The 25000-nt window shown below is 39.7% G+C and overlaps 1 protein-coding gene across 2 annotated transcripts; it reads right to left on the bottom strand.

Annotated features, from left to right (window-relative positions):
- tbl2 (transducin beta like 2) lies at positions 1-15006 on the bottom strand. Of its 2 annotated transcripts, none has more exons than XM_020518790.2 (7): positions 14832-15006; positions 11124-11254; positions 8368-8552; positions 4008-4159; positions 2987-3113; positions 2597-2749; positions 1-612 (listed from the first exon to the last, which is right to left on the bottom strand). In XM_020518790.2, exons 1-7 carry the CDS (start codon positions 14947-14949, stop codon positions 156-158), a joined length of 1323 nt encoding a protein of 440 aa, XP_020374379.1. In that variant the 5' UTR covers positions 14950-15006; the 3' UTR covers positions 1-155. The 2 variants fall into 2 exon arrangements, with proteins under 2 accessions (XP_020374379.1, XP_048468482.1); XM_048612525.1 differs by lacking the exon at positions 14832-15006 and adding an exon at positions 9234-9313 and having other exon boundaries at positions 11124-11236.
- Positions 15007-25000: the final 9994 nt, after the last annotated feature.

Genomic DNA, 25000 nt, shown 5'->3' with positions numbered 1-25000 from the left:
ACTTTTAGTGGTGGCCGGAACCTAAATGCATGGGCTATCATATTTATTTTGTGTACAAACAGTGCACAGTTAAAGTGAAATCTCAAACTTTCCTCAGAGTTTACAGAGGAGGTCCAGAAACACAAACCCAAAAGCAATGCTAGTTTGCTGTGGTTTTACTCTTTCCTCGTATACACTGCCTCTAATGCTTTCTGAGCATCATCAATTTGTTGTTGTAATCTTTCTCGCATTGCTTCATTTGTTGCTTTCTTCAGCCTGCCTTCCATCTCTTCAATAACTGCACGGTAGCCCACCACATTGTGGAAGACCCGAATTGCACGATCACCACATGAAACTAAAAATCTACTGTTGATGTCAAATGCCAAGCCAGTAATCTCCTCCCCATGCACATTTAAAAACTCTTCCTCCTGTTTGCCCGTCTTGGTATTGTGCACTGTAATGTTGAAGCCACTGGAGATAGCCACCACCCTGGCATCAGGAGAAAGCGCGATTCGGCAGGGATCAGAGGCTTCACACTTCACCGTGTACAGCAAATAGGGGTCCTGCTGCTGTTTGTACTCAACATCAGTGTCCCAAAGCTTCCAGGTTCCATCCTTAGAAATTGTTGCCATTCTGTCGGGGAAACAAATTAGAAAATGTTTCAATATCTGTAATTTCTCTTTTATATAAAAAAAATTACAATCCAGTAAAAACTAAATTCTGTAACTTCAAAAACTTCTATGTAATCATTAATAACTTATATTAGTGAGTCATTTTGAACCCTTTATGTAATGATTTATTCCAACCAGCCAGTTAACAACTCACCAGTAAAAACATGCTACCTTTATACTTCCCTTTTATCATGCTCATTCATTCAAACAATAAACCTATTGGAAAGCTGCTCACAAAACTTCTGTCAATATTGCTCTAAATGCAAGCAGCAAATAGGGCAGTCAATTAAATACAGAAGCCACCCGCTTTCCAGAGATTAATGACTATCCTGGCATTACAGAATATATGAACTAAGGAAAGATAATCACCTGGTGCAACAAAAATCACTTTTTCATCCTTCCACTTGCTGGGTCTGGTCTTTTTGTGATCTCTGACTCTCTTATCCAAAGCAAAGAGAACCATAGTCTAAGGACCGTTACCTAATTTACTTGGTCTGTTTCAAAAAATAATTGCTCAAGAATTGTCTAGGCACAATATCAATATTCAACTATGGGTACCAATATATATAAGGAGGACAAAATAAAAACTGAAAATTACATAACTATTAGCTTTGTTTACTGGAAAGTTCCTACAACGATCATTAGAGATGCTCTGTGAGGGAATTATGATTGAACAGGGATTGTTAGAGATTCTCGATATGAATTCTGGTAAAGTGGCCACATCTTATCAAGCTGTAGAATTGTTTTGATGAATGTCTTAGGCTGGTGGATGTAGGTACTTCAGTTGGAATTATACGCTTCTATTTTCCAAAGTTTTGAAAAGGTGCCACACAATGTCACAATAAAGACATTATGCTGTGCAAGTGGTCAGCAAATTTTGGGATAGATAGAAAATCTATAGACAGAACGTTGTTATTGTTGACAGTAGGTTTGTGTCTTGACTGATAACTAGTGGAATCTCCGAGGAAGCAGTCACGGGGTCACTGCTCTTCACTACCTTAATTATTTGGACAGTAGCATTGGAAGAACTACCTACAAGCTTGCATAAGATCCAAGCGTAAGGGCAAATGTTAGAAGCTTCAACGTGAAAAGACAATGGCAATCTGACTCTGTTAGGGATGCCCATGACAGAACAGCATAGTTCTGAAGAAGGGTCACTGGACCCAAAACGGTAATTCTGTTTTCTCGTTCACAGATGCTGCCAGACCTGCTGAGCTTTTCCAGCACAGACAGCTTACTCCCTTTACTTTAGAAAACTATAGAGACCTTTAACTTAATAAAGGAAGCAGATGCTGTTCATTCAAATAAACTGTTTGAATTAGGTTGGTTAAGATATACCAAGGAAAATGCATACAAGTTGTATCATACATACCCAGTACAGCTGTCAGAAAGTGGTATACTTACAGAGGGATAATTTACCAGCTACTCTAGTGAGCACGGTTTTGTTGCAGGAATTCAAGAGACAGCTGGTTTTGAAGTGTAACTAATATTGCAGCTGATAGGAAGCAAGACTGTTACTTATATATAACTGTAATTCACAGCTAATGACTCATTGGTCTCCTCTTATGATCACCTCATGGGAATCAGACAAGAATTTCTCTGAAATTTCCCTCAAATAGTCCAGTATTTTCATCGAGTTGGCCTACTGGCTGGGATGCCATGGGGTTCTTGAAGCTCAATTGCAGCATCACAAATTGTATAAGTTCTACAGTTCTCAAAAACATTACACTAAGAAAGTGATCTCGAGGGTCATTTTCTTTCTCTGTGAATTCTGTCTTTCTTGGTCCCTGCAATGTTATACCTTGTTCTCAATATGATTGATTGAAAGATGTAAGCATATAGAACTAAAACCACTGAAATCTGGAGAGCTGTGAGGTGGATGCTTTGTAAATAGTAACTCCTACTTCCAATTGTGTATGAGACAAAGTCATACAACAGGGTCTCACCTCCTGGAGTCATTGGAGAAAGCAAATGAGTAAATGCCAGCTGAATGACCCTTTAGGTCAAAGGCCCTCACCACTTCCCGGAACGTGCCCGATTTGGTGAAACACACTTCCCAAACTTTCACATCTGGTGTAAAGCCACACGAAGCCACAAATCTGCAGAAATGGAAATGAAGCACACATCATCAAATAATGTTTTTAGAAGCCAGGTGGTAAAGTTTAACAACATGTAAAGTTACAGCTCAATCACTGGCTGGGACACTGGTGGCAAAGTGGCAATTGGTCAGTCCCAATGGATCTTGTTGTGCTGGCCTTCGCTGTACCATCACAACCAGTCTGAATGGTATCACTACTGGGTTTTGGTTACTTAATACCAAAGTGAATGACACCAACCTTCCACAAGGAGAGACTGTGGCGTATGCATTGTTCATCTGGTTAGTGTTAATTGTAGCCAGAACCTCTCCTTTCAAGTCCCAAATCAAAATGGTTGTGTCATTGGATGCAGACATAATGAATTTTCCTATAATTAAGATTAAAATAGAGGTAGTTAGTATATTTCACATTATATTTATAGTTATTTTGCAACAAAGGACAAGTCTCACTACATCTTTGACACGTAACCATACTTTTAAAATAATACACATGCAAAATCCAAGTCTCACCAAGTGACATGGGTTAGCATCTGTATTTTTTTAATGCAGAATATCTACAATTTCAATCAGGCCATCAGAAGATACAGACAATACCCCTTTAAACACTATGGCAAGGGGAGTATGGCAAGTCATCCTAAATCATAGTCACAACTCAAGAATTTCTGACCATTTTAACACAAAGGATTTTCGAAGAAAATTACTCGAAATGCTTTGCTTAGAAAGGCATAATGCATGCAAGTAAAGGAAGGAATTTTGAGACAATAGATAGATAAAGTGTTAACAATTTAGCTGTGTTGCATTCTCAATCTACAAGTCATGAAACAGTTCAGTAACTTATCTCCTTATCTGATAACCATCTCATACCTTTGGTTTGAGAGTTATGATACAAGAACATAAGAACTAGGAGCAGAGTAGGCCATCTGGCCCCTTGAGCCTGCCCAGCCATTTAATAAGATCATAGCTGATCTTTTTGAGACTCAGTTCCACTTACCCGCCCACTCACCATAACCCTTAATTCCTTTACTGTTCAATATCTCCCGACTGACTGAATAAACCACAACTATGGATGTCAAACAGGCAGGCTGGCTTTTCCATTAGAAGGAAAATGCTCCCAAACAAATATATATGAACAGTACCAGATTCTGAGTCAAAGCCTCCCATCTCTGACGAAAATGAGTGAATCAAACACTGGATGACCTCTCAAAACAGTGAAGCAAACCGCAGACAGTGGATGAACCCTGACCAGTGTCATTGGACCTCACCTGTTTCTGCAATTCCAATGTTCACAATTGGAGCTTTGTGCTTCTTCGGGAAGTCTTCAGGTGCAGCAGTGAACGTGAACGTACCATCGTCCTTTTTGATCATTTTAAAAATACGGATAGCTTCTTCATTTGCCAGCCATGTAATGAAAGCTCTGTTATGACAGAATTAAAAAGAAAATCACATTAATACACTGCTAGCAACTCAAGGACCAAGATTCAGGAGTGGTGCAAAGCAATGGCATCTGAAGGTTCAGACAACCTGGTGTCAGAGTAATGAGCAACCACCTGTAAACTGACAAATTATGTTTATTTCCAATTTCAACAAATCGGCAATTCAATCCTAGATAATTGACAAGTGAGTTTCTACTTGCTATGCTCAGGACAACAAAATAATTTTCTTTCCATAACATAAAAATGATAAATGCCATGTCAACGAACCATTGAAAAATTAGCAGTAACCAAAATTCTAACAACTCATGAACATGATTGGTGGGTGAATACTGTAGCTTCATTTTCCTTTTTCCAAAGTTAGGGAGTTAGTACGATAAACGGGGAAATTGAAATTTTCAGTTTTAAAGTAATAAAGGTCAAGTAAAACATGTAATCTATCTTCCCTATATTTTAGTGATGTCAGAAGAGAAGTAGCTTTTTTAAGCAATAACTTTTAATATAACAGATGAACGACAGCCCAGCTAAGTTCTATCGAGTGCACATACTGCGCCATGTGGGTACTCCGAGATGCTTCCAGTATCCTTTTTTTTTTAAAAACTTAACCCATTTTTCCTAAGCAACCTGTTCCAGAGATGTTTTTACACATCTCTGAAGCAGGTGGGACTTGAATCCAGGCCTCCCAGTCCAGCGGTAGGGATGCCATCAATGCGCCATAACCATATGAGATGTGTAACAGCTGCAGCAGCGCAAGCTCCAGGTTTCAGTCATGAGATTGCACGCTTCAGAATTATATCACTATTATTATAGAGATGTTATACACCCTTGTTCAAATAAGAGAATAAAGATAAGCCCAGCAACTGGAAGCCAATTGTCAGTGTAACTGGTAGCAAGGCTTCGAGGACCTCTAATTCAGGACAAAATTAAGTTATCCAGACAAATGCAGTTAATTAAGGAAAGCCAGCACAAACTTTTTTTTAGAAAAGGGCAAAATTATTTAAATTACATGCTTCACCTTTTGATCAGGTATAAGAGAAGGGTGATGAGGATAATTCTGCTGATATAGTATGCATGCAACATGGGCTTCCATAAAGTATTTGGAAATGTATCACGCAATAGCTTTCTAAGTTAGAGCTTCTGGAATAAAAGGGACAGCAGCAAGCAACACGGATGTGAAATTGGCTAAATGACAGGAAACAGTCGGAGCTAGAGGTTGCTTTTCAGACTGAAGGGAGATTTATAGTGGAGCTCCCAAGGGGTCAGAGTTAGGACATATGCTCTTACTAAAATACTGTTACAATCTGGTCTCTAGTGTAGTAGGTACAGTTTCAAAATCTGCAGATAATTCAAAACCTGTGTTGTGAACTGTGAGAAGGACAGTGAAGAGTTTCAAAAGGACAAAGTCAAATTGGTGAAGTGAAGAGATCATGGCAAATAAAATTTAATGCATATAATGAAGGGTATGTAATAAATATATCATCATCAATGAGGATATTGATTTTAGTATAGAAGCAGATATATTTGGGTCAGTTCCATGTTGTTCATATTTTTTAAATGGCCAGATCATCATTTGGTAAACTGATACTTAAGTGCATCAATTCCTAGAATGTATGTGACTGTGGTCAAGTGCCTGGCAGAACTCCTGTAGTGTTAATGAATGGAATGTTTATACTGCTGTGTTTACAGGAATCCAGTACTTCTGGCTTCTGAGTTCAGGAGCTCGATTCAAAAGATAATACAGCTTCTCCTAGATGGAAAAATCAAGCTTTTAGTTCAGGGTAAGTAGTCACCTTAGCCAAAGTGCTTAAGCTTATGGAGCTTCTAAGTCAAGAAAGCTTGGATAGAAGTCTTGAAGTTGTTAGAACTCAAAGTTCAGCCATCAAAACTGCAAAAGGTTCATGCCCATGGACTTGGAAAGGAAATGTAAAACTATCTTAGCAGTGCAAGGAGAATACAATTCTACCTTCAACACCATAATTCCAAGCAAACACATCTCTAAACTCCGAGACCTATGTCTCGTCTCCCCACTCTGTAACCGGATCCTCAACTTCCAGAGCCATAAATGTCAATCAGTAAGAATTGGCAACATCTCCTCCACCATAATCCTCAACACCAGTGCCCCAGAAGGCTGCGTACTCAGCTCCTTACTATACTCCTTATAAACTCGTCACTGCCAAATTCTGCTCCAACTCCATTTTACGAGTTTGCTAATGACACCACTACTGTAAGGTGGATCTCAATCAACAAAGAGACAGAATACAGGAAAGAGATTGAGCGCTTAGAGCATGGTGAAAATACAAAAATCTCTCCATCAATGTCAGCAAAGTGGAGGAACCAACAGTGACTTCAGGAAGTGAAATGAAGGGCCACCCGTGCCTGCTTCAATGGTTCGGAGGTGGATATGGTCGAGAGCATCAAGTTCCTGGGAGTGATGATCACCAACAATCTGTCATGGTCCACCCATGTTGACACAGTGGTCAAGAAAGCACTACAACATCTCTTCTTCCTCATGAAGCTTAGGAAATTCGACTTGTCCTCAAGGACTCTTACCAATTTTCATAAGTGCACCATAGAAAGCATTCTATCTGGATGCATCACAGCATGGTATGGCAACTGCTCTTCCCAAGACCACAAGAAACTAGAGAATTATGAAAGCAGCCAAGTCCATCACGCAAACCAGACTTCCATCCATTGACTCCATTTATACTTCCCACTGCTTCAGGAAAGCAACCAACATAATCAAGGACCCCTCCCACCCCAGTTATACTCTCTTCCACCCTCTTCCGTCAGGGAGAAAATATAAAAATTTGCATACACGTACGACCAGATTCAAAAACAGCTTCTTCCCCACTATTAAGACTTCTGAATGGCCCTCTCAAATTTTAAATTTCATGTTAATCTTGCTTTCTGTGCACCTCCTCTGCAGCCGGAACATTGTATTCTTTGCTCTGTTCTATTACTCTAATGCAGTTTGTACAGTATGATCTGCCTGTACTGCACGAAAACAAAACTTTTCACTGTACCTACTATATGTGACAATAATAAATCAAATCAAACCAGCAATACAAGGAGTAGAAACAGCACACAGTCAGGAAATTAAACGTTTAAACAGTTGAAATAGGAGTGATTTTTTTTCAGAAATGTATCTGTAAAAGGATAGTATTGAAGAACAAGTTGAAACTTTGTTTTGCTATTCATGTTAAGATCTTTCTAGTTGTGTATAGTTTTGATTGTTATTGTCATTGTTTTTCTGTCTTTTGTGTGCTAAACGTGTGCATTGTTAAAGAACATCTACAGCCTTGTGTGAATGTATCATAATGAACTACCATGTAACCAACTGCAAAAATTAAAGATATGACCTATCAAACAAGGTTTCATTCTTGACTTGTCCAAAATTACCAGCAACTGGGATCATAACAGAGTGCAGAATGATTCATTTCAGTAGAAAGAACAAGAAGAAACAATTTTACAAAGTGATACGATCTAATGGGGATGCAGGATAAAGGGTAGTAGATGTATATGTACTTCCACACTGTAGGGATTCTATATAAAAAAAAATCATTGAGGGTGGCAAGATAGGTTGAGAGCGCGGTTAACAAAGAATAGAGGCTTTATTCATAGCAGAATAGAGTACAAAAGCAAGTACAAAACACTGGCTCAGCCTTAAAAGGAGCACTGGATTCAGTTCTGGATACCACACTTTAGGAAGGATGTGAAGGCATTAGAAACATTGCAGAAATGGTTTATGAAAATAGTTTCCAGGTGAGGAACATGAGTTAAAACATTGGGAGCATGCTCCTTGAAGAAAAGAGGGCTGAGAGATTTAATCAAGGTACTCAAAATCAATAAATGCCTGGACAAAGTAGGTAGGGAAGAACTGTTCCTAAAGGATCAAGAACAAGGTAATTGGCAAAGAAAGCAAAGCCAACAGAAGGGAAAGTTTTATTTTTGTGCAGAAGGGTTAGGATCTGGTAAGTACTGCCTGAGAATGTGGTAGGTTCAATTGGGGGATTCAACAGGAAATTGAATTATTATCTGACAAGGAAGAGTGAGCAGGGTTATTGGGAGCAGGCAGGGAAGTGGTAATAGGTGAGCGGTTCTTTCAGATAGCCACATTCATGACAGGCCATATGGCCTCCTTCTATTTGATAAAAATGATTTGCTTCTGTTCTATGGTTAAATCACATTTTACCTGGAGTCAGGGCTGAAGCACACATGTGTGGCATGATCAAGCTCGACATTAGAGCGGACACAACGATGCTCATGCCCAAGAAAATCTTTCGTACTCCAAATTCGCACTGTGCGGTCATCAGCACACGAAGCCAAGTACTTTCCATTGCTACTGAAATCCAGGCAGCTGACATTCCCACTGTGACTCTTCAAAGCAAAATAACAATTCAATCAAAACACAATCACTGAGAATACATTTCTCATATATACTTCAGGATCTTTTGACCATTCTTTGTTGCATGGAAAGGGTTTCAAAAATGTGTGATTCCAAATGTGCTTTAAATTCATTGTATAACTTTAACAAAAGATCTGGGAACGAGAAACAATTAAGTAGCTAAAAGACCAACTTTAATGGTGTTTCCTGGATTGCTACATGCTGTTTCTGCTCAGTAAAAATCTTGTGCCTACTGGATTGCTACATGCTAGTTTCTGCTCAATAAAAACTCGTGCCTATTGTTTTGGGAGTAGCTGGTGCTGGACATTTAGGAGATCTAACAGATCTTCCTTCCTTAAAAAAATAACTGTAAGCAGCAGGAGTGCAACAGAAATAGACTAAAACAGTCAGATTTGAAAACCAGAAAGCCAAGAGGCGGTCAGGATTATTAGAGAGCTTTTGATGAGTTACAAATGCTAAAGGATAGCTCAAAGATTTATTTTTTGAGTCAAGCAGGATGACTTACTGATGTGGGTAGTACAACATGCTTTAATTTAAGTTATTCTGCAAAGATAAACTATACAGATTGAAGTAAGTGGCGTTCTGCATGTTCATCTTACTGTGAAATAAAGCAGCTCATATTTTGTGTAGCACCAAGTGTTCATATGCTTCACCTTCGGATAATTTGAAGAAGTACACATGCGAATCACACGAATACCATGTCCAGATCACAAGGGGCTATTATTGTCACACCCTGGGTTACACGATCATGCAAACAGATAGAGAGACAGAGAGAGAGCAGTGTGAGTCAACTCCCATAAAAGTAAGATGCCTAGATTGCTTATGATAGAAACTGAAACCAAGATATTTACAATAAACCTAAATGTGCAACAACTTTGAAGTATAAAATGCATGACCAATACCACAACGGAGCTCTTCATGCTCCTCCAGCATAGTTAAAAATATATAGTGCTAACAGGAATTTATCCTGGGTCAACATTGAAAATTGCCTCCAGTATCTCTAAAAGCTGTTAGTTTGAAGTTCCAGATTCAATATCAGATAGTCACTGGCCCACATATGCAGGATCAGTGACACGACAGAGAGGAACTAGAGGGCCAGCATTGCCGAGGGAGAAATTTTGCAAACTCAAGTTCATTGTTAACTCGACAGGGTGCAAAACTGTATTCCACCAGCCAGATGGGAACATCTCAAACAGCTAGCACTCAAAATTGACCAGGTGGGAAAGAATGTATCAACCTAGCACTTATTATTTTTCCCTGCTCGATTATTAACATGCGACCAATGCCTGCCAGTGACCGACTCAGAACAAGCTCACTGGGCTGGCAAACTTCAGAGATTAGAATGGGAGTAACTCTCAGGGCACTTTAACGTCAGACTGGAAAGAACTCGAAGAACAGTCTACCCTTATAAAATTGAGTGATTTTATCACAGCCACACCAGAATTGTGTCCAAGTGTTAGATAAAGCTTCCCAATGGTTGGCTCTTCAAACAGCAATTCTGAGAAATGGTGGACATAGATTATTCATTTTTCAAACTAAGACATATGACAATTGCATGAAGACAACATCCTGCACAGTACTGGTTGCTACAGAAAATGCCAAAAATACTCAGCAGGTCAGACAGTACTTGTGGAAACAGAATAAACCTAATGTTAATGAACAAAAATGAAACAAAAATATAGAGGCAGAAGTTATGATCTAACCCAACGCAGAATCTAGAAAGCTGCAGCAAGCCAACTCAAAAGATAAGGTTTTGTTACTCAAGCTTCATAGGAACATTATAGCAGACAAAGGACAGAAAGAATCAGAATGGAAACAAAGTGAAGAAATAAAACGACAAATGATGGAAATCTCGGAGGTCATGCTTGGCAAACTGAACAGAGATATTCTTTTTGGAATTATTTGCTGCTTCAGTGTCCAACTTTTTTTCTTCATTCCTTCATTTCAAATCAGATAGCTGACATTCACACTCATCTGTTTCTTTACAATACATAGTTATTTCTTATATCCCTTACCTGTCCCTTTGATTTTTGTATGCTGTCCTCCACCCAATCATTGACCTTCCATTTCGTTCTTCCACACTCCCCTCCTTTCCACTTGCTCAAAACCTATTTCACTTCTATTTTGCCTCAGACATGAAAATCACCACAATCTGAAAATTTAGCTCAGTTTCTCTCTCCATAGATGGTGCCTGACCTGCTGAGTATTTCCAGCATTTTCTGTCTAAATTTCAGATTTCCAGCAGCTACAGATTTTGCTTTTGTATTAGTTGCTACGTGTGGTGTACAGTCCTGAAAACATTTCAGCCACATAAATGTGAAGTCCAGAAAAATTTTTTTTTAAATTGCTCCTCTGGATAGGTATGGGATGTTTTGTTCTCCACATGAAAGACACCATACAAGTGCGAGTTGTTGCTGATCTACAGATGTGAACTAAGATTTTACCTGTTTCTCCCCATCTCAAGTGCAATTCTTATTACTAACATGGCTACTGAAGTATGTAGTGTGGTGACTGATTTATGATATACCTTTGTAGTTCCTTACCTTTAAAGAAGTGGCCAGCAATGGATGGGAAAACACGTGTTGCTGCAATTTTTCTTTACGTGGACGCTGTAGCTTTTGCTTTTTTGATGCTGTGTTTCTGTCACTCACTCCATTACTGACTTTACTGTCCTCTGAATAAAAGAACAGATGGCTTCAGTTCACTGATATTTTATAACAAGTAAACTAAATATCTATCTGTAACCAAAAGGTGTTCAACTGGGTTTCAATCAGAGGGAGGCTTAGTAGAATTATCGCTGGACCATTGTTCCGGAGTCCAGATAATGTTCTGTAGACCCAGGTTCGAAACCTGCCGTGGCAGATGGTGGAATCTGAATTAAATTTTTTAAAAAAGGAAGCATGGACAAAGGCCTGTAACTGACTTTAGCCAATTTATGTGATTAAGTACTGAAGCGAGATTTCTATAGAAAATATTGGCTCAAGGATAAATACATCATATTCTCTATAAATGAAACAATCACCATAAATATTAGTTTAACACATGATAAAGCTGGCACTCATTTGGATTTCTCATTCTCTTGTTCCCTTTTTTAAGAACACCAAAAGGTGTTCAATGGATTAAAGATTGACTGTTGGTTCTGAGCATACAAACAAAATGCAAATATTCAAATTGCTAAAACAGACACAAAGTAAGAGATAGGGACATGCACAGAACAGCAGACAAGAGATAGATGCACACTTCTAGGTAACACAATATACCAAATTTAGTGCCTGAGAGAACCCTTAAAACGTCATAAAATTGTGCAGCTAAATATGGATTATTCTCAACACCATCAAGTGCTGTAACATCTGTGTCCACCCACTAGAGACACATCACCAGTGAGCTAAATTCAGTATTGCATCCATTCCCCACCCAGCTCTGTCAAGCTTTAGATTCCCCTGGTTCTAGACTCACCAGCCAAGGGAATCATCTCATCACGCCCTGCTAAAATTTTGCAAATTTCAAAGAGATGACCTTTTTGAAACTCTAAGAAATGCAGACAGTTTCCTCAATTCCTCTTCACAAAATAATCCCATCGTCCCAGGAATTAATCTGCTAAACCGATTTACCTAGAACTGCTGGATACCTGATAATTAACATCAGCGGATAAACTGCATAGAATTCTGGTGTGTAATACTGGTCAATGCCTACTGTTAATTGCTCCAAGTGATGCTGCAACCTCTTAAAAAAAACGCAGTATGCAATCACATCATAACAGACAGCTACTTATGTATAGATTCCTATTACAAGGTTTTAATAAAGCAGTTACCATGTTAACTGTTGATATAAAATTCAATCAAAATTGTGACACAGGAAATAAGATTGGTTAATATAACATTAAACCATATACAAGCATACATATGTCCAGATAAATGCTTTTGCTTCCACTACCTTATTTGGTTGAAATGATGCGGAAGAGTTAGGAACATTTCTCCAGAGGAAGAAACAATATCGGGTGGACTGTGATGGAGGCTCAGTCTATGATGGCCTTTGTTGTAAACTGTGCTCAAAGTCAGAGGTCATGGGCTCAAGCTGAATTCCAATACTTGAGCGCACAGCGAGGCCAATAATTCTACACAGTAGAGGCAATGCTACATTTTGCGAGCTGCCACCTTACAGATGAATTGTTTAAGCTGAGGTACAGTCTCTGTTTTCAGGTGTGTGTCAAAGATACCCTGCACTCTGGAAACTTATTGTCAGTTCTCCTTGCATTCTAAATAGTATTTAGTCTTGAATCAGCAGTATTAAAAATAAAAGAAATTATCTTTTAAAACAAAATTAATGAATACGTCCTAGCAGAACAGCGGAGATGAAAATCCCAGAAATATTATGTGGTAACTAACTATAAGCAATCAGATGAAGGTGGGGGAGAAAACAGGGCAAGTTGCATTAAATCGTACTCGATAAATTAGGAGGATTCTGCCAAATGTATTCATTAACATCAGCCAAATGATCTTCTTCATTAATTACTGTTGAATTCTCTATTCTCTCCTTCCTGTTTGTGGAAAGTTACAGAGTCAGAGTCATACAGCACAGAAACACACTTTTCAGTGCAACACATCCACGCCGACCATGTTTCCCAAACTAAACTAGTCCCATTTCCTGCGTTTGGCCCATAACACTAAACCTTTCCTAATCATGTAAGTGTCTAAATGTGTTTTAAATGTTCTAACTGTACCTGCATCTACCACTTCCTTTGGCAATTCAGTCCATATCTGTACCATCCCCTGTGTGAAAAAGTTGCCCCGCAGGTCCCTTTTAAATCTTCCCCCTCTCACCTTAAACCTTTGCCCTGTAGTTTTGAACTCCCCTACCCTAGGGAAGAGACCTTTGCTATTCATCTCATCTATGCCTCTCATGATTTTATAAACCTCGATGGTCATCCCTCAAACTCCGATGCTCCAGGGAAAAAAACTGCCAGTCTATCCGAATAACTCAAACCGTCCAGTCCTGGTAACATCCTCGTAAATCTTTTCTGTACCCTTCCCAATTTAATAACATCCTTCCTTTAGCTGGGTGACTAGAACTACATTCAGTACTCCAAAACTGGCCTCAGCAATGTCCGGTACAGCTGCAACATGACGTGCCAACTCCAATACTCAAAGCCCTGACCAATGATGGCATGCATGCCAAATGTTTTCTTCACCACCCTGTCTACGTGTGTCACCATGTCCAAGGAACTATTTAACTGTGTAAGTCCTGTCATGGTTTGTCTTACCAAAACTCAACGCCTCACATTTATCGAAATTAAACTCCATCTGCCACTCATCCGCCCACTGGCCCAACTGATCAAGATGCTGTTGTACTCTTTGATAATCTTCTTCACCATCCATTTTACCAACAATTTTGGTGTCATCAGCAAATTAACCAGGGTTCCTAAATTCTCATCCAAATCATTTATGTAAATGACAAACAGTGGACACAGCACCAATCCCTAGAGTAGGACTTCAGTACGAAAAACAACTCTCTACCACCACCCTCTGTTTCCTACCATCAAGCCAATTTTGTTTGTGTAAAGAGTCTGCCACCTTTACCAACATAAAAAATACTGACTACACATCAGAAGTACTTCATTGGCTGAATCATTTGGGGATGGAAGTGAAAAGACTAAATAACAGCAGGTTATTTCCCTCATACCAGACCTGTCATGCTGATTCACCTCAGCATAGCACTAACATGAGGTGGCAAGGCAACAGATGGAAACATTCAACAGATCAGATCACACCAGAATTTTCCCAAGAAAATCGTGGGGTTGTATCCAGAGGTTAGTGTGCAAGTGGTCAATGAATGGAAGACTCTCTCTAGAGGGAGAAGGTGGAAGCAGATCAGTCATTCAGTCAGATATATATGCCAATGAATTCTTTCAAGAGGTAACATTCTAGGATATAGCAGACGAGCAATTTCAGGTCTGTTTAAAGTAAGTGTAGGAAGCTTGGCAGCAATCGATAATTCGGGCCAACGATTCCTATACCAGTCTATCATGAAGTTTTGCCTGTGCTTGTCTCTGATTTGAATAATTGTCCTAGATTGCTCTGTATTGAGTGATTGACTGCAGTCTGGCTATGCCTATGTGGACCCTGACACATCATGAAAGGAGCTCGCTGGTAGCTCCGCCAGCCAGCAGGAGGCGCTGACAGCAGCAATGCGGCGGCCTGTACTCAGGCCTCGGCTCGCTCCCTCGGTTCTCCAATCCTCAACCCGCTCCTTACCCTCAACGCTGCTGCCTTCCTGCGGTAAGCTCCTTCGCGATCCAGTCACCGCCGCTGAAATGAAGTAAATGAGCGCCCCGAGGAGCAGGGAGACGGCAATGACGGCTAATGGCTCCATGGGTCACCCTCCCCGGCCCCGCCTCGACTCCCCGGCTCCCCGGCAATGTCAGCGCTTGTGCGTACTGCGGGGTGACGTCAGTGCGTACGGTTTGGTGGGTGGAGTCAGTGTGCACATGACAGGAATGCGTCCTGCGCGTACTCGTATCAGTGCTCGCGGCAGTTTTGGTCTCTACAGCTACTTTTAATTGTACGTGCACGTGCATTGAGATGGTATTGTGGAAAGAAACTGCAGATCAGGCACGGATGTAGATATGGTGACACTCGCCAAATGTCATTTTAAAATAAAATGTTTCATGCATACCTCACACAACATAGCTACATGTACTTCGTATGTTTATGTACTAAACAAACGTCTACACAAACAAAAGTAATAAAAACACAGAAGTCTTTGCTTTCCGTCCTAATTTTTTACAGCAAATGCACAAAAACGTCTAATGATACATAGACATGTAAATATTGATAAGCGAAAAAACTGCGGAAATCAGAAACAAAAGTAGAAATTGCTGGAAAGAATCAGCAAGTCTGGCAGCATCAGTGGAGACAAAAGAGAGTCAGAAGTGGGGGTCTAGGCCCGAAACGTCGGCTTTCCTGCTCCTCTGATGCTGCTTGGCCTGCTGTGTTCATTCAGCTCCACACCTTGTTATCTCAGAAAGGGTTTCACTGGATTTGAAACAATAACTCTGCTTTCCCACCACAGATGCTGCCAGACCTGCTGAATTTTCCCAGCAATTTCTATTTCTCTAAGTATTGGTATTGAGAACACATATCCAACAACAGCAGGTGTTGCTTTCTCTTACAAGTCAGAAATGCAGTTGGCCACGAGTATTGGATAGCACAAGATGTAGATTATCCCACAACACTTTGAAAATGAATAGCAAGATCTTTCTGCATTCTACACAAGGGCCAATGCTAAAGACATATTAACTGGCCAAATACTGTCCCACCAAACATAAGCATTACTATCAATGGCACTAACTAATAAACTGGTCACTGGTGCACTCTTTGTTTCAGCTCTGCAAGGGCCACTCAGCTTCAACCTCAGTTTAGCCTTGACGCAAATATGGACAAAAGGACGACATGTTTAAAGTCAGGTGAAAGTAGCTGCCCTAGATTTCAAGACAATGTGGCAGTAAGAAGATCTTATAAAATCAAAATCAAAAGGAATGGGTGAAAGATCTCTCTATTAGCCAGAGTCATGCCTGGCAATAAGGAAGATGGTTGTGTTTGTTGGATACCAATAATCTCAGCCCCATTGCTGCTATTGTTCCTCACAGTAGGATTCTCTCAATGATAACCTTAGGGTTTGTCTGGAGCTCCTCAAATAATAAAGCAGTTCAAAAACATGAAGGCTTGGGCTGATGGGTGATATGCAGCACAGAAAAAGCATGCTAGCAGTTATGCTCCACTTGAACCTCCCTCTTTTATCTAACCTTAATCTAACATCAAAACCTTACATTCACTTCTCCCTCATATGATTGTTCAGCTTCCCTTTAAATGCATACTCCTCTATACAAGGAACATTTGCCCCACCTAGTGCAAGACAATGTGCATGTCCAACAAGAGAGAGTCCAATTACCTCTGTTGACAGTTAATGGTACTACACTTGCTGAATACTGCTCCACTCAGATCTCAAAATATATGGGAGTGATGGGTAAATTCATCCCCAGACATTCTCAAATCACTTGGGAAATTCAATCATGATGGGGTTGGCAAAAAATCAGAGAAAAGCTACTCACATGAAAAGGACAGAATCAGTGAGGAGCTGCTCCTCCAATCCCAGGCTGAATCTTTCCTGCCCTTGCTACTGATACGTTCATGACAGCCTATTTCTGTCGGGGGTTAAATATTTTCTGCCAATGGGCAACCTGTCAGGAGTGATGGTGGGGGTTGGGGAAGGGATTGGAGAAAGAGGATGTAAGATGATAGAGGGTGATGGTGTCCTCCTGGAATTCCCTCCCTAATGGCCATTGTGGATCAACTTACTGCATGTGGACTGCAGCAGTTCAAGAAGGCAGCTCACCACTACCTTTTGCAGGGCAACTAGGGATGGGCAAAAAGTGCTGGCCAGCCATTGATGTTCATGCTCCATGAGTGAATTTAAAAAAACACTTTCCTGGACAAGGACAGTTTCAACAATACTCAAAAGCTTAATACCATCCAACCCAAAGCAGCCCATCTGATTAGCACATCCACCATCTTAAATATTCATTTTTTCCAGCATGGGCACTCAGTGGCAGCAGTGTAACCATTGATAAGGTGCAATGCAGCAACATGCCAAGATTCCTTCTCCAGCACCTTTCAAATCAGTGATCTCCACCACCTAGGAGGTCACGAGCAGCAGGTACATGGGAATGCCACTACCTGCAAATTCCCGTCCATCTGCAATGTAGTCCAGTTTGGTACCAGGTTGCCATTCCTTCATCAGGTTAAAACCCTTAAGTCACTCCTTAACAGGACTGCAGTGTATCACCACACAGAAGCTACATGGGTTCAAGAAGACAGCTGACTATTAACGTCTCAAAGGTAATTAGGAGTGGGCAATAAATGCTGGCTTGACATCAATTCCCATATGTCATAAATTAATGAAACCATTTCACTTGCTATTTGTGGAATGTTGATATATGCAAATTCCCTGCTGTATTTGCTTACGTAGGAATAGTGATTACACTTCTAAGTCAATTTATTAATGATAAAGGCCTTTAAACAGTCCTGAGCATATTATAGGAAGGAAACTTCACTATTCCACTTTAGACTTCACTTTTCCAACTTTAAGAATGCCACCATTCATGTACTTCCTGTAAACTTTCTTTTGCCAAAGATATATTATTTTATGTTTCCCTGCATTCACCAATATCTGCCACCAATCTGTCCAGTCCATTAATCTATTCTGCAATTTCCCTCACCTTTCCTTAGATTGCTATGCTATAACAAATTTGTATCACAGACAAATTCATAACTGATGATTCATCCAATTTGCTATTTGTGATTTATTTACTATTTGTGTAAACCGTGAACAATATTAACTATTTTGACTATGTAACAATATTTACTGCACTTAAAAGGAAATTCATTGGATTTGAAGGCATTCTGAGAATGCAAATAGATGCTATATAAACAAAATGTGTTTCCTAAAAAGGGAAAGTGTACATTATCAAAAGAAATGTAGAATTCAGGTTTAACTGAATTATTAATATAATTCTCTTGACAATAAAAGAACGCAATTCCAGAAAACTACATAGATTCCTTTAAATTAAATTTAACTAAGATGTGGTAGCAAAGCACAACCTGAAGATTTTAAACCAATGCAATCTTTAGGCTAATTCAAATCATAATCTAGCCCTCACTTCTCTTAATTTCCTTCATCTACATATTTGCAGTTTTCTTCAAATGTGTCCTTGTCTTTCATTAGTAATGCCAATCTCATTTATTGATTGCATCTGTCAAGCTTTTCTCCCTTCCATGTGTGGAGGGAAGAGTTAAATACATCTTTATCTTCATAATAACTACTGAACATGTGCATACAGAGTTTTCTCATGATGATGTCTGACCACGCGGAACAGGGATCCAAGTACATAGGGTTCCAGAGATGTCCTCTCTCACCATGTCCTGTATATAAGTGTATATACTTTGTGAAGATTGTTGATGTTCATTGACCCCATTGTGGACTACACTCTATATAGATCACAAACATGATCTTACCACACCAACTTTCTTCCTATACTTTGTAGTCCTGATTTCAATTGATAAAAGACATGGACATCTGTTGATTACTATTCAAATCAGCTCCCTTGAATCATTAAGCTTCCGCCTTCTGGGCCAACAAGGTATCAACTTTCACTCACTTGGTTCACTCATTGTAACCATAATTACCTTCTGAAACATATCAACTTAGCAACAAAAGTCAAATCAAATCCATCAACATTTCCTCTCTGCTGAAATCATCGAGAATGGATGGATTACCTTGGGAGGAAAGGGTGGACAGGCTGGGCCTGTATCTCTGGAGTTTAGAGGAATCGGGGTGCTTTAATTGAAACATGTAAGCTCTTGAGGGGACTTGACTGGCTGGATGAAGAAAGGCTGCTTCCTCTTGTGGAAGAATCAAGAACCAGGGGTCATAGTCTAAAAATCAGTCAGAGATGAGGAAACATTTTTTTCTCTCAGTAAGTTGTGAGTCTTCCTCAAAAGAGGGTGGATGCAGAATCTTTAAAAAAATTCAAGGGCAAAGGTAGATAGATTCTTGATTACCAAGGGGATGAAAGATTATCAGGGGAATATGCAGGAGTGTAGAGTTGAGGTTAAAATCAGATCAGCCATGATCTAGGCTTAAAGGGCCTAGAAACCTAATCTTGTTCTTTGTTTGTATGTTTCTATTTTTGTATCACTATTCTTATTGACTTTATTATTCACCATTGCTGGTGGGCTCTGCTCCTCTTTCAAAAAGTCACGACTATTACTGCGATCTAAAGATTTTGAGAAGATTTGTAGCTTGGGTTGTAGATGAGGTTGCAGACTTGCTCGCTGAGCCAGTGTGTTTGATTGCAGACATTTCGTCACCCTGCTAAGTAATAGCAGGGCTCTGTGAGCAAGCCTAAAACCTTATTACTGAGATCATTGCTCGGCTAAATGATCTTGAACAACTCATCAGTCAGCTGAGCGATATCCCTGATCATCGCAATAATTCAGCTAAGCTGGGTATTGATTTTACAGTTGTCCCAATTACCATATTCTGTCTCTCTATCTATGTGTTAAAGTTTCAACTATCAGGAAGCTGCACTGACTGGTTACGTTAGGGATGTAAAAACCGAAAGAACTGCGGATGCTGTAAATCAGGAACAAAAACAAACTTGCTGGAAAAGCTCAGCAGATCTAGCAGCATCTGTGAAGGGAAAAACAGAGTTAACGTTTCAGGTCTGGTGACCCTTCCTCAGAAGGGATGTATTCATTTCATGAACATCCTTGAAATGCAACTTTACAAAAAGTCAGCTATATCTCAATAACTGGTATAGAACAGAGATGTAGAATCATTCAAAATGGAATCAGCCATATATCTAAAGATTGCAGTCATTATCTGAAATAAAATCACATTGAAATAAAAGGCTATGTTCAATCAAAAAAGTTTTTTTGTTTCCAATGAAAATGTTACTTTTGTTAAACATTTCTCATGAGCTGGGGATTATGATATTAGTGCCTTGTGATTTAGAGTGTGGACAGTTAGCCAGTGAGAATGAGTTGAGCGTGAGGATTTTATTCTCAACAACTGCTTCCTATTCAAAAACAAGGAGATTTCAGTAATCAAGTTTATTCTGAACCAGGACACAAAGTCCACTGTTCACATAGATCCACATTGTAAAAACTATCTTTGAGAAACTGCGAAAGAACCCGTCAGAATGCTGATCTTGTATTAAACTTCAACTACCAGCAGTTTTTTTTACATTAATTAAAAGTACATCAATCCCGAGTAGTCTCTGCAGTCCTGCCAAATTGTGCAGTGAAGCAAAACTGTGGTATCAGCATCATTAGGTTTTTGTGAGAAGTGAAATGTATATGTACAATTATATGAAAAGTTGAAACACCATGCACACCTAAAACAAACTGCTGAGACAGATTGATAAAGTTTCACTACAGAGATCAAGGAACTGTCAATATGGATCAATGAACATCAGATATAGCATGAAATAAAGCTAAAGTCTTTTGTTCAGAGCTTCTATTTTTGAAGGTTTTGTTTATCCTCTTGAAAGCTCATTTGAGTCATGATGGCTGTCCCTTTGTCTTCACTCATTCCAGAAAGTATTCTAGTGCACTAAGAATGTGAACTGTTCCTTTCTTCACAAGCTCTTCACTGCATGACCATCTTCATGATCTTCCTTTCTGTAATCTCAAATTTGTTGGATTGTATACATCCAGAGATTATGATCCTCAATGTCCAGCTTTCCTACTGCCTTAGGTCCTTGAATATATTTCTAAGTGATATGGGTCCAAACTTGACCAGAATCTTTCCATCTCCCTCTCTTTCAAGAAATTTTTGCATTTGTTAAATGATATTCTTCATCCTACCATCAAGAAGAGAGCACACCATTCAGAACTCCTCGTCACAACTGCAAGAACGCACAAACAAACATATAATGTGGGAGCAGGAGAAAGTCATTTGGCCCTTTAGGCCTGTTCTACCATTCACTAAGATCATGGATGATCTGGTTGTGGTCTCAACTCTACTTTTCTGTCCGACCCCAATACCTTTGTCTCCCTGTCTATGAAAAATCTAATTCTATTTTGATTAATTTAATGACCCAACTTCCACTGCTTTCTGAGGAAGAGAATTCCGCAGAATATTGGCTGTATGATAGTAGACAGAGGGTGATAGTGTAGGGTTGTTTTTTGAGCTGGAGGCCTGTGACCAGCAGTGTTCCACAGGGATTGGTACTGGGTCCGCTTTTGCTAGTCGTTATATAAATGATTGGATGAGAATATAGGAGGCACGATTAGTAAGTTTACAGATGACACAAAAATTGGTGATATAGTGGCCAGTGAAGGAGGTTATCTAAGATTACAAAGAAATCTTGATCAATTGGTTTAATGGGCTGAGGAGTGGCAGATGGAGTTTAATTTGGATAAATGCGAGGTAAAGCATTTTGATAAAACAAACAAGGGCAGGACTTACACAATTAATAGTAGGGCCCTGGGTAGTGTTGTAGAACAGAAAGGCCTGAGAGTTTAGGTACATAATTCCTTGAAGTTTGTGTCACAAGCAGGGTGGTTAAGAAGATGTTTGGCATACTTGCCTTCATTGCTCAGTCCTTTGAGTATAGGAGTTGGGAAGTCTTGTTCAGGTTGTACAGGATGTTGGCGATGCCTCTTATGGAGTATTGTGTCCAGTTCTATTATAGGAAGGATATTATTAAGCTGGAGAGGGTTCAGAAGATATTTATCAGGACAATGCAGGAGATGGAGGGTTTGAGTTATAAAAATAAGCTGGAACTTTTTTCACTGGAGCATAGGAGGTTAAGGGATGACCTTATAGAGGTTTATAAAATCATGAAGGGCATTGATAAGGTGAATAGCAAATGTCTTTCTCTGGGGTGGGGAGTTCAAAACTAGTGGACATATTTTTAAGGTGAGAGGAGAAAGATTTTAAAAGAACATGAGGGGCAACCTTTATACACAGAGAGTGGTTAATGTGTGGAAAGAACTGCCAAAGGAAATAGTGATGTAGGTATATTTACAACATTTAAAAGATATTTGGATAAGTACATGAATAGGAAAGATTTGTCAGGATATAGGGCAAACGCAGGCAGATGGGACTAGTTTAGTTTGGGAACATGGGTGGTATGGATGAGTCGGACTGAGGGTCTGATTTTATATTTTATGACTCATAATTTTCTAATTTAATACTGGCCTGTTGAGCAAAAGAAATATTCCTCATTTCCATCTGAAAAGGGAAACTTTATTCTTTAACTGCGTCCTCTATTTCTATGTTAAGTGAGTGGGGCAAGATCGGCAAATAAGGTATGATATGTGAGAGTCTCCATTTCAAAGAATAAAAAGGAAACATTATCTAAATGGTAAGACATAGCAGAGCTCTGAATCACAGAGGGATCTGGGTGTCCATGTGCATGAATCACAAAGGTTAAAACTCATATATTAGCAAGTAATTAGGAAAGGTAGGATTTAGTAGTAAACCTAGTAATTAGGAAATGTTATCATTTGTCACAAGAGGAATTGAAGACAAAAGTTGGGAGGATCATGCTTCTATTATACAGGGGACTAGTGAGACTGTATTGTGCACAGAATTTGTCACCTTATTAAGGAAGAATGTAAATGTCCTGGAGATAGTTGAGAGAAGGTTTTCTAGAGAACTACCTGAAATTGACCTATTGCCTTATGAGCAAAGGTTATTCAGGCTAGCCTTCCACCTGCAGGAGTTTAGAAGAGTAAGGGGTTATTTGATCAAAAGATATAAGTTCCTGAAGGGTTTTAAAAGGCTAAATGTGGAGACCATGTTTCTTCTTATGGGAGAATCTAGAATTAGAGGTCACATTTAAAAATTAGGGGTCACCCATTTAAAAGCAAGATGAGGCAAATTATTTTCTCTCAGATAATCATGTGACTCTGAAACTTTCTTCCTAAAAAGGTGGTGAAATCAAAGTCCTTGAATATTTTTTAAAGCAGAGATAGATTCTTGTCAAGCAAGGAGTTGAAAAGTCATCAGGGGTAAGTGGAAATGTGGATGTGAGGTTACAATCAGATTAAGAATGGTCTTATTGAATGGCAGAGCAGACTCAAGGGACTGAATGGCCTACTCATGTTCCTAATTGGTACATTCATATGAATTATTTCCTTCTAAAAATTAGAATGATTTGCATTTATATAGCATCTTCCACAACCATCAGATATTCTAAAGCACTTTACAGCCAATGAAGCATCTTCGAAGTTTAGGAAACGTGGCAGATTGTTTGCACATAACAAACTCCCATATAAGTGTGGTAACAACCAGATTATCTGATTTTGTAATGTTGATTGAGGGATTAATATTAATTAGGACACCAGGGTAATTCCACAACTCCTCTTTGAAAATAGCCCATCTAAGAGGATAGGTAGGGTCTTTCTTTATCATTTCAACTGAAGGATAACACATCTGACAATGCACCACTCCCTCACTGCTATAGTGCTGGGGTCAGCCTTGATGGCTGCACTGAAGTCCTTGAGGAGGACATCAACATACAAGTTCTCACTCAAAGTGACCTATAGTTGACACACAGTCCTCTTTTCTTAACATGTGTAACTGCACTTCCTAGGCCACCACATTCTGGAGATCTTGCAGAACACAGTTGTTTATTGCTTAAGAGATCTTCTGCTTTAGAGATTGGATTTTCCAACAGTCAGGGAAAACTGCTTTTCTGGGTATCATCTGTCTCTAGTCTGCTGAAAAAGGCCAATATGTTAGTACAAATTCCTGATGGCAAGGATTGACCCTGATTTAGTCATTTTATCTAAATATTATCCCAGTATCACATGGAGTGAGATAATTTAAGTCAGCAAGTATGTAGATTACTTACTGATCAGTGTATCTTCATACCACAGAAGGTGCTGTATTTATCAACTAAGGCCATGAGACATAGAAGCAGAATTAGGCCATTCAGCCCATCGAGTCTGCTCTGACATTCAATCATGGCTGATATGTTTCTCAACCCTATTCTCCTGCTTTCTCCCTGTAACCCTTAATCTACTTACCAGTCAAGAACTTATCTACCTCTGTCTTAAATACACTCAATGACCTGGCCCCCACAGCCTCTGCAACACTGAGTTCCTTAGATTAACCACCCTCTGGCTGAAGAAATTCCTCCTCATCTCAGTTCTAAAGGGTCATCCCTTCACTCTGAGGCTGTTCCCTTGGGTCCTAGTCTCTCTAACTAGTAGAAGCATCTTCTCCACGTCCACTCTTTCCAAACCTCTCAGTATCCTGTAAGTTTCAAACAGATCCCCTCCCTCCCCAACCCCATCCTTCTAAACTCCATTGAGTACAGACTCAGAGTCTTTAACCATTCCTCCTATGACAAGACCTTTATCCCCAGGACCATTCTTGTAAACCTGCTCTAGACCCCTTCCAATGCTAGCACATTCTTCCTTAGATATGGGGCACAAAACTGCTCACAATGTTCCAAAGGCAGGCAGACCACAGCCTTATACAGCCCCAGCAGTACGTTAGGAACAAAAACAAAGTTGCTGGAAAAGCTCAGCAGGTCTGGCAGCATCTGTGGAGGAGAAAACAGAGTTAACGTTTCGGGTCCGGTGACCCTTCCTCAGAACTGATGGTGGCTGGGAAAATGTCAGTTTATATGCAGAAAACAGGGAGGTGGGTGGGGTAGGGAGTAAACGATAGGATAGAGCCCAAAGCGAGAGAAAGACAGTTGGACAGACAGAGGAGTTGCTAACGATCAGGCTGGGAGGGTGAATAGTTGTTAATGGGGACTGTCAGTGTCTAACAACAGGGGTGTGTAGTGGTAGACTATGTGATAACAAGGCCTGGTGTGTGGGGTGGGGGGCTGGGACAT

The sequence above is a fragment of the Rhincodon typus genome, chromosome 26 (genome assembly GCF_021869965.1).
Source record: "Rhincodon typus isolate 14 chromosome 26, sRhiTyp1.1, whole genome shotgun sequence".
Classification (NCBI taxonomy): domain Eukaryota; kingdom Metazoa; phylum Chordata; class Chondrichthyes; order Orectolobiformes; family Rhincodontidae; genus Rhincodon; species Rhincodon typus.
Note: the sequence above shows the minus strand (reverse complement) of the source record. Positions and strands in the feature narration are given on the sequence as shown.

Excerpts from the sequence above, each read along its gene's own strand:
- tbl2 (XM_020518790.2), bottom strand. The coding sequence starts at position 14,949 with ATGGAGCCATTAGCCGTCATTGCCGTCTCCCTGCTCCTCGGGGCGCTC. Across the intron at positions 8,553-11,123 it reads TGCTGGCCACTTCTTTAAAG|AGTCACAGTGGGAATGTCAG; the intron begins GTAAGGAACTAC and ends TTTGCTTTGAAG. Across the intron at positions 2,750-2,986 it reads ACAGTCTCTCCTTGTGGAAG|ATTTGTGGCTTCGTGTGGCT; the intron begins GTTGGTGTCATT and ends CCATTTCTGCAG.